We start from the raw sequence: 12,811 nt of genomic DNA, 5'->3' as shown, positions 1-12,811 counted from the left end.
TTCTTACCAAACCACATGACCTTTGTTTTGGAGGTGTTCGGAACAAGGTTAAGGGTAGAGCAAGCTTGTTGGACACTAAGAAAGCTTCGTTGTAGAGTGTTTAACACAACATCCAGGGAGGGGGATGAGAGAGCTTCCTACTGCCTGAGCTATGTTGTTGATGTAAATTGAGAAGAGCGTGGGGCCTAGGATCGAGCCTTGGGGTACTCCCTTGGTGACAGGCAGTGGCTGAGACAGCAGATTTTATGACTGCCTTCCAAGCAATGGGAACGAGACAGGTTAACCTCTATGGGGTGTGGGATGTTACCGTCCGACTCGGCCAACATCCAGTGAAATTGCAGAGCGCCAAATTCAAAAACAGAAATACTCATTATAAAAATTCATCAAACATACAAGTGTTATACATCGGTTTAAAGATTAACTTCCTGTTAATCCAACCACGGTGTCAGATTTCAAAAGACTTTACGGGGAAAGCAAACCATGCGATTATCTGAGAACAGCGCCCAGGAGACACATCATTACAAACAGTAACCAGCCAAGTAGACGAGTAACAAAAGTCAGAAATAGCAATAAGATTAATCACTTACCTTTGATCTTCGTATGGTTGCACTCACAAGACTCCCATTTACTCAATAAATGTTGGTTTTGTTCGATAAAGTCCCTCTTTATATCCAAAAACCTCCATTTTGTTCAGTAATCCACAGGCTCAAATGCAGTCACAACAGACAGATGAAAAATCTGAAAAGTTCGTAGAAACATTTCAAATGATGTTTATAATCAATCCTCAGGTTGTTTTTAGTCATAATAATCAATAACATTTCAACCGGAAAACAAAAAAGGCACGCTCTCGGTCGTGCGCAGAAAACGGGTCTGGCGACTTCCAAGGGTCCACTCATTCAGACTGGTCTTACGCTCTCATTTTTCAGAATACAAGCCTGAAACTATTTCTAAATACTGTTGACACCTAGTGTGGTGTTTGCAACGCCAGGGTTGTGGGTTCGATTCCCACGGGGGACCAGTACGGGGGGGGAATTTTTTTTAATGAAATATATGCATTCACTACTGTAAGTCGATCTGGATAAGAGCGTCTGCTAAATGACTAAAATGTAAATGTAAAAATGAAGTGCAATTTGAGTCCTAAGTCAATGGATACTTTAATGCCATTCAATAGAAAACTACAAACCTAAATCCATCCAGGAAGTGGGATTATTTTTTCTCAGGTTTACGCCTGCCATAACAGTTCTGTTATACTCATAGACATTATTTTAACAGTTTTGGAAACTTTAGAGTGTTTTCTCTCCAAATCTACCAATTATATGAATATCCTAGCTTCTGGGCCTGAGTAGCAGGCAGTTTACTTTGGGCATGCTTTTCATCCAGACTGGCTATCGTTCAGGCAAATGAGAAATAAGTGTACTCAGGCTATCCGGAAGGCCAAAGTTAGTTACTTTAAGGAGCTCTCTCTGTGTGTCTAACCCCAGGAAGTTCTGGAAAACGGTGAAAGACCTGAGCTCAGCCATGTGCTTCTTGTCAGTAACAACCACATCATACATTTTAAGGGACATGGGCAGCTGTGAGGAGGAGGGTTTATTCTCCAGGTCTTTAACCGTTTTCATTACATTACATTACATTACATTACATTACACTGATGCCTATCAGGATTATTTGTGAGGATAACATCAAGGAGAGTAGACTTTTCTGTGTGTTTGGAGTAATACCTTGTGGGATTGGTAATAATCTGAGAAAGATTTAGGGAGTCCCATTTGCTTTAGGACTTGGTCAGGTGGTTTAAGCATGTCCCAGTTTAGGTCACCTAGCAGGACAAGTTCAGACTTTGTAAGGGGCCAGGAGAGAGCTTAGGGCAGGTTGGGTACAGCCCGCTGCTGATGGAGGACGATAGCACCCAGCAGCAGTCAACAAAGAGCAATTTGAAAGTTTAATACTTAAAACCAGCAAATCAAATTGCTTGGGGACAGACTTGGTGGAGACAACCGAACACTGAAGGTGATCATTGGTAAAGATTGCCACTCCCCCACCTTTGGAAGATCTGTCTTGCCAAAAAAGGTTATAACCAAAAAGGTTAACATCAGTATTCAAAACACTCTTCCTTAACCACGTCTCAGTAATGACCAACACATCTGGATTGGAGCTGCGAACCCACACTTTCAATTGATCCATTTTAGGTAATAAGCTTCCGGAGTTAACGTGCAGAAAACCCAGGCTTTTACGGGAGAAGAAATCAGTGAAGCAGATATCAGCACACAAGTCAGAATTGGGGCAAGCAACAGTAGATGGGCCAGGGTGTACATGCACATTTCCAGATATCATCAACAGTAATACAATCAAGGCACGGCATAGTACAGGGAGAGCTCTGCAGTGCTGATTTATGAATGTGTATCAGATGGCAACAAGATCATATTGTACAGCAGTTTCATCAGGTAACATGAATACAAAGCCGGCGAGAGGTGGTTAGAATAGGATGGGAGGCCAAAAGTCTGTGTAAACAATAGAGAGTCAGAGTCCTGAGTGTGGGAACAAACATAGTGTGTCCCACGGTTGGGTGAAGAAAGTTCGTAGTCAACAAAGCATGCAGGAGTCATGAGGCTCATAGCAAAATGCACAAGGAAAAAAATACAACATATAATGACTTGGGGGTAGCCATTTGTAAATTTAGAGTCACTCGCCCCAACAGTGCATGTGTGCTGGAGGCGAGAGATAGATGGGGGAGAGATAGATGGGGGAGACAGGCCAGGGCAGACGGTGAACAGATCGCCATGTGGAATCCAAGAAGTAGTGCAGCAGGCAAAGGGAGTAGGTGTCACCCACTTGGGGTAGCCTGCCATTTGTTGGGCTAAAAGGCTTCGACACCTCTCGCTTCACACGTCAGTGCTAATTGAAGTTGTATCTCTTTGTCCTAGCAAAGCTTGGTAGCCTGAGCATTCAGTCCTTTTTAAGTAGAATATAGAATTGAAATGTATTTTTCTTCTTGGCTTTTGAAAGTAAAAAATTTGCTTACGACTAAGTGCTACTCACTCAGCTCCAGGTTGGATGGGTTTTTCAGGTCTCAGCTTGTTTGCCAGAACATTTGATGTATAGGTTGGGAAAAATAATCATTGAGTGTAGGAAACAAGTCATTCCAGCCAAAATCAGGTTGTAGGTTTGGAGTTTCGATTTGGAATGAAGGTTATCTTGTTTAGGGTAGCATCTTATAAATCTCCATCCCAAAAAATCTAAGTTTGTCTAAATATCTATTTTTAAAAACATGCTGAAAAATGTGGGAGCTCATCTGCTTTAGTGGAAAGCCTTCCCAAAAGAGTGGAGGCTGCCATAGCAGCAAAGGGGGGACCAACTCCAATGACACTAAATTCTAGCCGATTTTCGGCGAGCAGGTGTCCACATACTAATGATCATGTATTGTACGTACAGTACTGTGTATATAGTTCCTGTGTACCCATGACCCTCACCTGCTGTCTGTCTCTCTCTTTCCCTCCCCCAGATCTGTCGAAGAACAGGCTCACAGAGATTCCCCCAGAGGTGTGTCTGTTCGCCCCCCTCGAGTCCCTCAACCTATACCACAACTGCATCAAATGCATCCCAGAAACCATCATCAACTTGCAGATGCTGACCTATCTCAACATCAGGTCAGTGATGACTCGTGGAGCACTGTGGTGTGATCTGTTGATCCAGTGACCTCATACTGTTTGATATCAACATGATATCACCAAGAAACAGGAAATACAAAGGCCCACATTAAGGTGTTCACAGCAAAGCTTTTGTTATACTTGGATTATTTTTTTTCCCTTTGACATGGTCAAATAACTCAGGCATAGATGGCAATGGCACCGATTGGCCTTAAGGTGGAGCTGTTATAAGCACTCTCACTTAAACCCTCATATCCACCACCCCTTTTGACTTAGGGACTTTAAACTTTGTATCTAGGTATCTTCTCTCATGCGGAACAAATTTGCTTGAAGGACCCATAATGTCCGTCAGGATAGATTTTCCTCCATCTTGGACATTTTGGATAACCTTTTGAAAAATGTATTCTCATGAACCAAAAGTCCAAGTAACACCAGTAATTAAATCCAATCAAATTGTATTAGTCACATGCGCTGAATACAACAGGTGTAGACCTTACAGTGAAATGCTTACTTACAAGCCCTTATTAAGCAACAATGCAGTTTTAATAAAAATATCAACAAAAAAATGAATTAAAAGTAACAAATAATTAAAGAGCAGCAGTAAAATAACAATAGTAGGCCCATATTTTAAATCCTTTGTCAATCCACTTCACAATGGCCTATCAACTTGAAACTTTTTAGGTTAATCAACTACATTACCATGATGAACCATGTTACCGTCTTACAAAATAAGGAAACTATTAACGATTCACTTTTTGACTGTGTAACTAATGCTTAAAATAATCATAACATATATTTTTCTCGTGGACTAAAAGTCAGATTCACTACAAATTTGGTCTTTGGACTCATTACAATAGTCCCTAAAGAGTTTGAGAAAATAAACTTGATGCATTCAAAGATACCACACTATAAATAAAAAAATAGTCTCATGAAGTCATAGGACAAAATAACACCAAATTCTAGGCCCATGGTATATATCTTAACTGAGTTTGAGAAAAGCTAACGGATTGGTCAAAAGATGGCTGAGTTATTTACAAATATCAGATTTGATGTCTATTTAAACCACTGTAAATCCACTCCACAGTGGCCTATCAACTTGAAACTTGTCATCGCTGTCATGGACATCCCTAAGATGAACCACACTGTATTTGGTATTCATATCTCAAACTATTAGCAACTCATTCTTTGCATAAGTAACGCTCCAAATCATCTTCTCCTCGTGAAACATACGTCAGATTCACTCCAGATTTGGTATTTCTGAATAATTAGATTAGAGAGTTTTTTTCCATCAGTGTTTGTTGGTAATGAGAAATAAGTTGCTGCATTTTAATATGGCCGCACTGTACCTATAGATGCACATTAGCACATATGCTAATGCTCAAAATCATCTTCTCATGAACCACAAGTCAGATTGACTCCAGATTTGGTTTATAGACTCAATGAATTAGCCTCAAATGAATTTGAGAAAGATAACCAACATACAGCACTAGACTGAACTTCAACCTACAGCACTAGACTAACCTTTATTGCACATAAAGAAAGACAAGGAGTTGCAGTCAGTTTTAGAATAACAGTAATAAACTGGTCATGAACATCTCCAAAAACGAAGAGCATTGTGTTTGGTACAAATCATTCCCTAAGTTCTAGACCTCAGCTGAATCTGGTAATGAATGGTGTGGCTGTTGAACAAGTTGAGGAGACTAAATTACTTGGCGTTACCTTAGATTGTAAACTGTCATGGTCAAAGCAAAGATTCAATGGTTGTAAAGATGGGGAGAGGTCTGTCTGTAATAAAGAGATGCTCTGCTTTTTGACACCACACTCCAAAAAGCAAGTCTTGCAGGCTTTAGTTTTGTCTTATCTTGATTATTGTCCAGTTGTGTGGTCAAGTGCTGCAAGGAAAGACCTAGTTAAGCTGCAGCTGGCCCAGAACAGAGCAGCACGTCTTGCTCTTCATTGTAATCAGAGGACTGATATAAATACTATGCATTCCAGTCTCTCTTGGTTAACAGTTGAGGAGAGACTGACTGCATCACTTCTTTTTATAAAAAACATAGTTGAAAATTCCTAATTGTTTGCATAGTCAACTTCAATACAGCTCTGACACACACACACTTACTCTACCGGACATGCCAGCAGAGGTCTCTAAATCCAGAACAAATTCAAAAAAGCATACAGTATTATATAGAGCCATTATTGCATGGAACTCCCATTTCATATTGCTCAAATGAACAACAAAACTGGTTAAAAACCCCCAGATAAAGCAACATCTCACAGCACAACTCTCCCCTATTTGACCTAGATATTTTGTGTGTTTGTATTGATATGTACAGTTGAAGTCGGAAGTTTACATGCACCTTAGCCAAATACATTTAAACTCAGTTTTTTCACAATTCCTGACATTTAATCCTAGTAAAAATTCCCTGTCTTAGGTCAGTTAGGATCACCACTTTATTTTTAGAATGTGAAATGTCAGAATAATAGTAGAGAGAATGATTTATTTCAGCTTTTATTTCTTTCATCACATTCCCAGTGGGTCCGAAGTTTACATACACCCAATTAGTATTTGGTAGCATTGCCTTTAAATTGTTTAACTTGGGTCAAACATTTCGTGTAGCCTTCCACAAGATTCCTACAATAAGTTGGGTGAATTTTGGCCCATTCCTCTTGACAGAGCTGGTGTAACTGACTCAGGTTTGTAGGCACACGCTTTTCCAGTTCTGCCCACAAATTTTCTATAGGATTGAGGTCAGTGCTTTGTGATTGCCACTCCAATACCTTGACTTTGTTGTCCTTAAGCCATTTTGCCACAACTTTGAAAGTATGCTTGGGGTCATTGTCCATTTGGAAGACCCATTTGCGACAAAGCTTTAACTTCCTGACTGATGTCTTGAGATGCTGCTTCAATATATCCACATAATTTTCTTTCCTCATGATGCCATCTATTTTGTGAAGTGCACCAGTCCCTCCTGCAGCAAAGCACCCCCACAACATGATGCTGCCACCCCTGTGCTTCACGGTTGGGATGGTGTTCTTCGTCTTGCAAGCATCCCCCTTTTTCCTCCAAACATAACAATGGTCATTCTGGCCAAACAGTTCTATTTTTGTTTCATCACACCAGAGGACAGTTCTCCAAAAAGTACGATATTTGTCCCCATGTGCAGTTGCAAACCGTCGTCTGGCTTTTTTTATGGCGGTTTTGGAGCAGTGGCTTCTTTCTTGCTTGATGGGCCTTTCAGGTTATGTTGAAAAACTAGTTTGAATGACTTCAACCTAAGTGTATGTAAACTTCCGACTTCAACTGCACGTGTTATGTGTGCCATTTTTAAATGTACGCTACCGGTCAAGTTTTAGAACACCTACTTATTCAAGGGTTTTTCTTTATTTTTACTATTTTCTACATTGTAGAATAATAGTGAAGACGACATCAAAACTATGAAATAACACATGGAATCATGTAGTGACCCAAAAGGTGTTAAACAAATCCAAATATATTTTATATTTGAGTTTCTTCAAATAGCCACCCTTTGAATGCTTCACAGAGTTCAAGTAACAGACACATTTCAACATCAACTGTTCAGATGAGACTGTGTGAATCAGGCCTTCAGGGTCGAATTGCTGCAAAGAAACCACTACTAAAGGACACCAATAAGAAGAAGACTTGCTTTGGCCAATAAACACAAGCAATGGACCGGTGGAAATTTGTCCTTTGGTCTGGAGTCCAAATTGGAGATTTTTGGTTCCAACCGCTGTATCTTTGTGAGACGTGACACGGATGAACTCCGCATGTGTATTTCCCACTGTGAAGCATGTAGGAGGACGTGTGGGGGTGCTTTGCTGGTGTGACCATGTCTGTGATTTATTTAAAATTGAAGGCACACTGAACCAGCATGGCTACCACTGCATTCTGCAGCGATACGCCATCCCATCTGGTTTGGGCTTAGTCCCACTACCATTTGTTTTTCAACATGACAATGACCCAACACACTTCCAGGCTGTGTAAGGGCTATTTTACCAAGAAGGAGAGTGATGGAGTGCTGCATCAGATGACCTGGCCTCCACAATCCCCCGACCTCAACTAAATTGAGGTGGTTTGGGATGAGTCGAACCGCAGACTGAAGGAAATGCAGCCAACAAGTGCTCAGCATCTTTGGGAACTCCTTCAATACTGTTGGAAAAGCATTCCAGGTGAAGCTGGTTGAGAGAATGAAAAGAGTGTACAAAGCTGTCATCAAGGCATAGGGTGGCTATTTGAAGAATCTCAAATATAACATATATTTTGATTTGTTCAACACTTTTTTTTCAGTTACATGATTCCATATGTGTTATTTATTAGTTTTGATGTCTTCACTATTATTCTACAATGTAGAAAATAGTCAAATAAATAAAAACCCTTGAATGAGTAGGTGTTGTAAAACTTTTGACCGGTAGTGTATGTAGTTCTGTCCTTGAGCTGTTCTTGTCTGTTAATGTTCTGTATTATGTTTCATCTTTTGTGTGGACTCCAGGACGAGTAGCTGCTGCTTTCGCAACAGCTAATGGGGATCCTAATAAAATACAGAAAAATATAGTTGCTACATGACAGAGTGCTTGCTTTGTCATTGCTTTGTCATCCAACTGATCATGTGTCCTTTGTCATCCTGTGAATCCCGTTCATTGCTGATCACAACTATATTCAGTTTTATTCTGCTTTATCTCAGGAGAATGGTGTTCCCCTTTCAGGGACTCCACAGGATCAAGTAACAAGAGCATTTCCTCTTTCATAGTGTGAGAAATACACTGTGATGTTGTTTTTAAAGTTTTGATGATTATAGCTAGAGTCTAGATTCTAGACAGTAAGGTTGGTTTCCTAGACACAATTAGATGGCAATCTCCTCTGGTCCTCTGTTTCACTAATATTATTTTAAGACCGAGTCCTTTGTTGCTTGATCTTTTCCTGATGTATCCAGATACTGCCCCTTGCACACAGGATAAAGCTTGTATACTGACTATAGTGTATATGTGTATTTTGTGTTTCTGTAGCCGGAACCTTCTCTCAACATTGCCAAAATACCTGTTTAGCCTCCCCCTCAAAGTGCTGGTGGTGAGCAACAACAAGCTAGTGTCCATCCCAGAGGAAATTGGGAAGGCCAAAGAGCTGATGGAGTTGGTGAGCACTGGCCCAGAGCAGTGTGTGTGTGTGTGTGTGTGTGTGTGTGTGTGTGTGTGTGTGTGTGCGCGGGTGTCTTTCCACATGTATTTGTGATCCATGTCCAGTTATTTGTAGGCCTCTGTATGACCACCTGCTCTCGGTCTTCCCCCTGTAGGACATCAGCTGTAATGAGATCCAGGTGCTGCCCCCTCAGGTGGGGAGGCTCCAGGCCTTACGGGAACTCAACATCAGGAGGAACTGTCTTCACATGCTGCCTGAGGGTATGTAGCAGTTTACGTTCTCTCCCCTGGTCCTCTTCACTCTTTCTCCCTCCCCAACACCTCTCTGGACCCCAGAGCAGTGACAGATACCAACTATATAGGTTTACCGTACTCTCTCTCCTTATTCTATATCCAACCCCATGCCTTTTATGCTTTCTTTATTTTTCTCTACCCCTCGCTCTCTCTCCCTCCAGAGTTGGCGGACCTGCCACTCACCAGACTTGACTTCTCCTGCAATAAGATCACAGAGATCCCTCCTGTCTACAGGAGACTCAGGCAGCTGCAGCACATCATCCTCGACAACAACCCCATGCAGTCCCCACCTGCACAGGTGTGTGTTCTTGTGTGGCAACATCTGTGGTAGTTTGGGCTGTACTTGACATTTGGCGCAGCATGGGAATATCCGCTGCCATCTGGATGTGTTTCAGGGATGTGGTTACAGTAATACACAGGTTAACCTCAGCTCGGCAACGCGCCTAGAACCCCCCCCCCAGCTGTGACAGTATTCATGAAATACCACCATCTCCGAGGAACAGTTGCACCATCAGTTGGACACTTCATTTAATCAGCTATTTGTGTATTTCAGATCTGCCTGAAGGGCAAGGTGCACATCTTTAAGTACCTGAACATCCAAACATGTAGGCTGAATAAGAAGCCTGACTCTCTGGACCTCCCCTCCCTGGGCAAACGCTGCCTTCCCCAGCCTCTGACAGACAGGTACACTCTTATATCATATCATACTACTACGTATACTACAGACAAGACAATAGACCATATGCATCATGAATGGTGTGTTCCATGAAACTATAATGACAACTGGTATAACATATTTGAAGATTAATGACACAGGTTCGACATATTATGAAGTGCTTATGATGTCATGATTGTGACTTAAACGAAACTGTCTGACTCTTTCATTTCCGACTATCCCTTTATATGTCTCTGCAGCATGGAGGATTTTTACCCCAGTAAGAACCACGGTCCTGACTCTGGTATCGGCAGTGACAACGGGGATAAAAGACTGTCTACGACGGAGGTCAGAGTTCACCCACTGTAGTGAGGCTTAGACTGTACGAAGCCTATTGGTGTGCGTTCAACCACGGCAAATTGATACTGCCCCTTTGTATTTATTCTATAGTCAGTGCTTGACTTGGACTGAAGTAGGTGCCGGTACTCATTTTAGGTGCTGGAACACTACAATATTTTGCAGAAACTAAAGCAGTAGAATATTTGAGGTGCCTGTACAATCTTCCTGTCAGCTCCGGCCCAAGTCAACCACCTTCTGTAGTACGTGCAGACATGTTCAGTACACTCGTTTATGGTTCATGCTCACTTACCTCTTAAGTTCCCTTCTCCTCCTCGCCCCTCCCTCCCTTCCTCTAGCCTTCTGACGATGACACCATCAGCCTGCACTCTCAGGTCTCAGAGACGGCCCGCGCCGACGCCCTCTCTCTCCTCTCCAAGATGGACTCAGGCAAAGGTGAGGCCTGTTTTTAGATGCAGTGGATTTGACTGTTAGGAAACGGTATTTGAGCAATATTGTGCTCAACTGGCAACAAGCAGATAGTCTTGAGGTTCAACCTGGTGTGTTGTGCCCGTAGATCAGGAACCCTATGATTTCATCGAGCCCAACCCAGAGGAGGATAATGCCCTGTCAGAGGGGGACGGGCAGCAGAGTGTTGGACCCTACATCTCCTGTATAAAGGTACGTCACAAGAAATCCATAGGGAGCTGTATGGCCACTACACGTACACCACTAACTAGCCTGTCTTCCGCTGTCGAGCTATCCGCGGGTGAGGTACTGTCCTACCACTGCCTGTTCCTTTTCCACTATTAGCTCTGGGGTATAGGAGATTGTCAGTACAAGCTTAATCCGTGCTTAAAACTAATCATACCTTTCATCAAGTCATACAACTTGAGATCCCATGCCTGGCATTCACAGCTCTTAAGTGCCCTAAATCAGGCAAAGAATTAAAGTACAATACATTTAAAAAATATATATATATTTAACCTTTTATTTAACTAGTGTTTGGTTGTGAAAATATGAAATATACTTATTAATGTCACTGAGGGAGAGAGGGTGATGTATAACGTTTACATTATGTCATGATATGTTATTGTTAGCCATCAGGGATCCTCTGGGAGGAGAGGAGACACAGTCTGGTACGAGTCAACATGACAGCCGTGAGTTGGGGAGGAGTGAGCACTTTGGGGCAGAGGTCAGGTTAGAGGAAGTGAGGAAGAATAAATATCACTAAGGTTCTGTCTAGCAACAGAGATGCATTGGCTGTTCAGATGTGTAGGAGGAGACTCGGGGTTAAATATCAGTGCTTGTGTGAATGTCTTTTGTCTTATATAGCTGTATGGACCCAATGGGTGAATAAACTTGGTTGGAGCTTTCATAGTGTCCGTCGATTTCTTACTCTGATATTTAGAACCTAACACTAGGCAAGTCAGTTAAGAACAAATTCTTATTTACAATGATCGCCTAGCAAAAGGCCTCCTGCGGGGATGAGGGCTATGATAAAATTCCCAGACTATTTGCAGTGCCCCCCCTTTACACCACTGCTACTCTCTGATGCCATCTATGCATAGTCACTTTAATAACTCTACCTACATGTACATACTACCTCAAATAACCGGTGCAGCCAGCTACCCAGACTATTTGCATTGCCCCCACGCTGCTTCTACTCTCTGTTGTTATCTATGCATAGTCACTTTAATAACTCTACCTACATGTACATAATTACCTCAACACCGGTGCCCCCCCAACCCCGCACATTGACTCTGTACCAGTACCCCCTATATATCTTAACTGCATTGTTGGTTAAGGTTTTGTAAGTAAGCATTTCACTGTAAGGTCTACTACACCTGTCGTATTCGGCGCATGTGACAAATAACATTTGATTTGATTTGAAAGAAGGTAGAGACAACAATAGATCACGCAAAGCAGCCACAACTGTCAGTAAAAGTGTCCATGATTGAGTCTTTGAATGAAGAGGTATAACTGTCCAGTTTGAGTGTTTTGTTGCAGCTTGTTCCAGTCGCTAGCTACAGCGAACTGAAAAGACGAGCGACCCAGGGAAGTGTGCGCTTTGGGGACCTTTTAATTAACAGAATGTGACTGGCAGAACGGGTGTTGTATATGGAGGATGAGGGCTGCAGTAGTTTGGCAGTTGGAGTGAAAGAGGAGCGATTACGATAGAGGAAACCCAGTCTAGATGTAACTTTAGCCTGCAGCTTTGATATGTGCTGAGAGAAAGACAGAAGTATGTGGACACCTGCTCGTCAAACATCTCATTCCAAAATCATGGCCATTAATATGGAGTTGGTCCCCCCCTTTGCTGCTACAACCACCTCCACTCTTCTGGGAAGGCTTTCCACTAGATTTTGGAACATTGCTGCGGGGACTTGCTTCCATTCAGACACGAGTATTAGTGAGGTCGGGCATTGATGCTGGGCAATTACTCCTGGCTCACAGTCAGCGTTCCAATTCATCCCAAAGGTGTTCGATGGGGTTGAGGTCAGGGCTCTGTGCAGGCCAGTCAAGTTCTTCCTCACCAATCTCGACAAACCATTTCTGTATGGACCTCGCATTGTGCACAGGGGCATTGTCATGCTGAAACAGGAAAGGGCCTTCCCCAAACTGTTGACACAAGTTGGAAGCACAGAATCATTTAGAAGGTCATTGTATGCTGTAGCATTAAGATTTTGCTTCCCTGGAACTAAGGGACCTAGCCCAAACCATGAAAAACAGC

General features: G+C 42.3%; 1 protein-coding gene across 4 annotated transcripts in view; it reads left to right on the top strand.

The window, feature by feature from the left end:
• LOC106603105 (leucine-rich repeat and calponin homology domain-containing protein 2) overlaps positions 1 to 12,811 on the top strand; it is a 78,158-nt gene that overhangs the window by 41,266 nt on the left and 24,081 nt on the right. For all 4 annotated transcript variants that reach the window (XM_014196333.2, XM_014196332.2, XM_014196331.2 and 1 more), the window contains exons 2-9: positions 3,497 to 3,641; positions 8,664 to 8,790; positions 8,948 to 9,053; positions 9,248 to 9,384; positions 9,640 to 9,770; positions 10,002 to 10,089; positions 10,437 to 10,533; positions 10,655 to 10,758. In XM_014196333.2, coding sequence (XP_014051808.1) covers positions 3,497 to 3,641; positions 8,664 to 8,790; positions 8,948 to 9,053; positions 9,248 to 9,384; positions 9,640 to 9,770; positions 10,002 to 10,089; positions 10,437 to 10,533; positions 10,655 to 10,758 — 935 coding nt within the window. The remainder of the gene's footprint in view (positions 1 to 3,496; positions 3,642 to 8,663; positions 8,791 to 8,947; positions 9,054 to 9,247; positions 9,385 to 9,639; positions 9,771 to 10,001; positions 10,090 to 10,436; positions 10,534 to 10,654; positions 10,759 to 12,811) is intronic.

This window comes from Salmo salar, chromosome ssa04 (genome assembly GCF_905237065.1).
Source record: "Salmo salar chromosome ssa04, Ssal_v3.1, whole genome shotgun sequence".
Taxonomy (NCBI): Eukaryota; Metazoa; Chordata; class Actinopteri; order Salmoniformes; family Salmonidae; genus Salmo; species Salmo salar.
The sequence above is the reverse complement of the archived record's forward strand: the minus strand, read 5'-3'. Positions and strand labels throughout refer to the sequence as shown.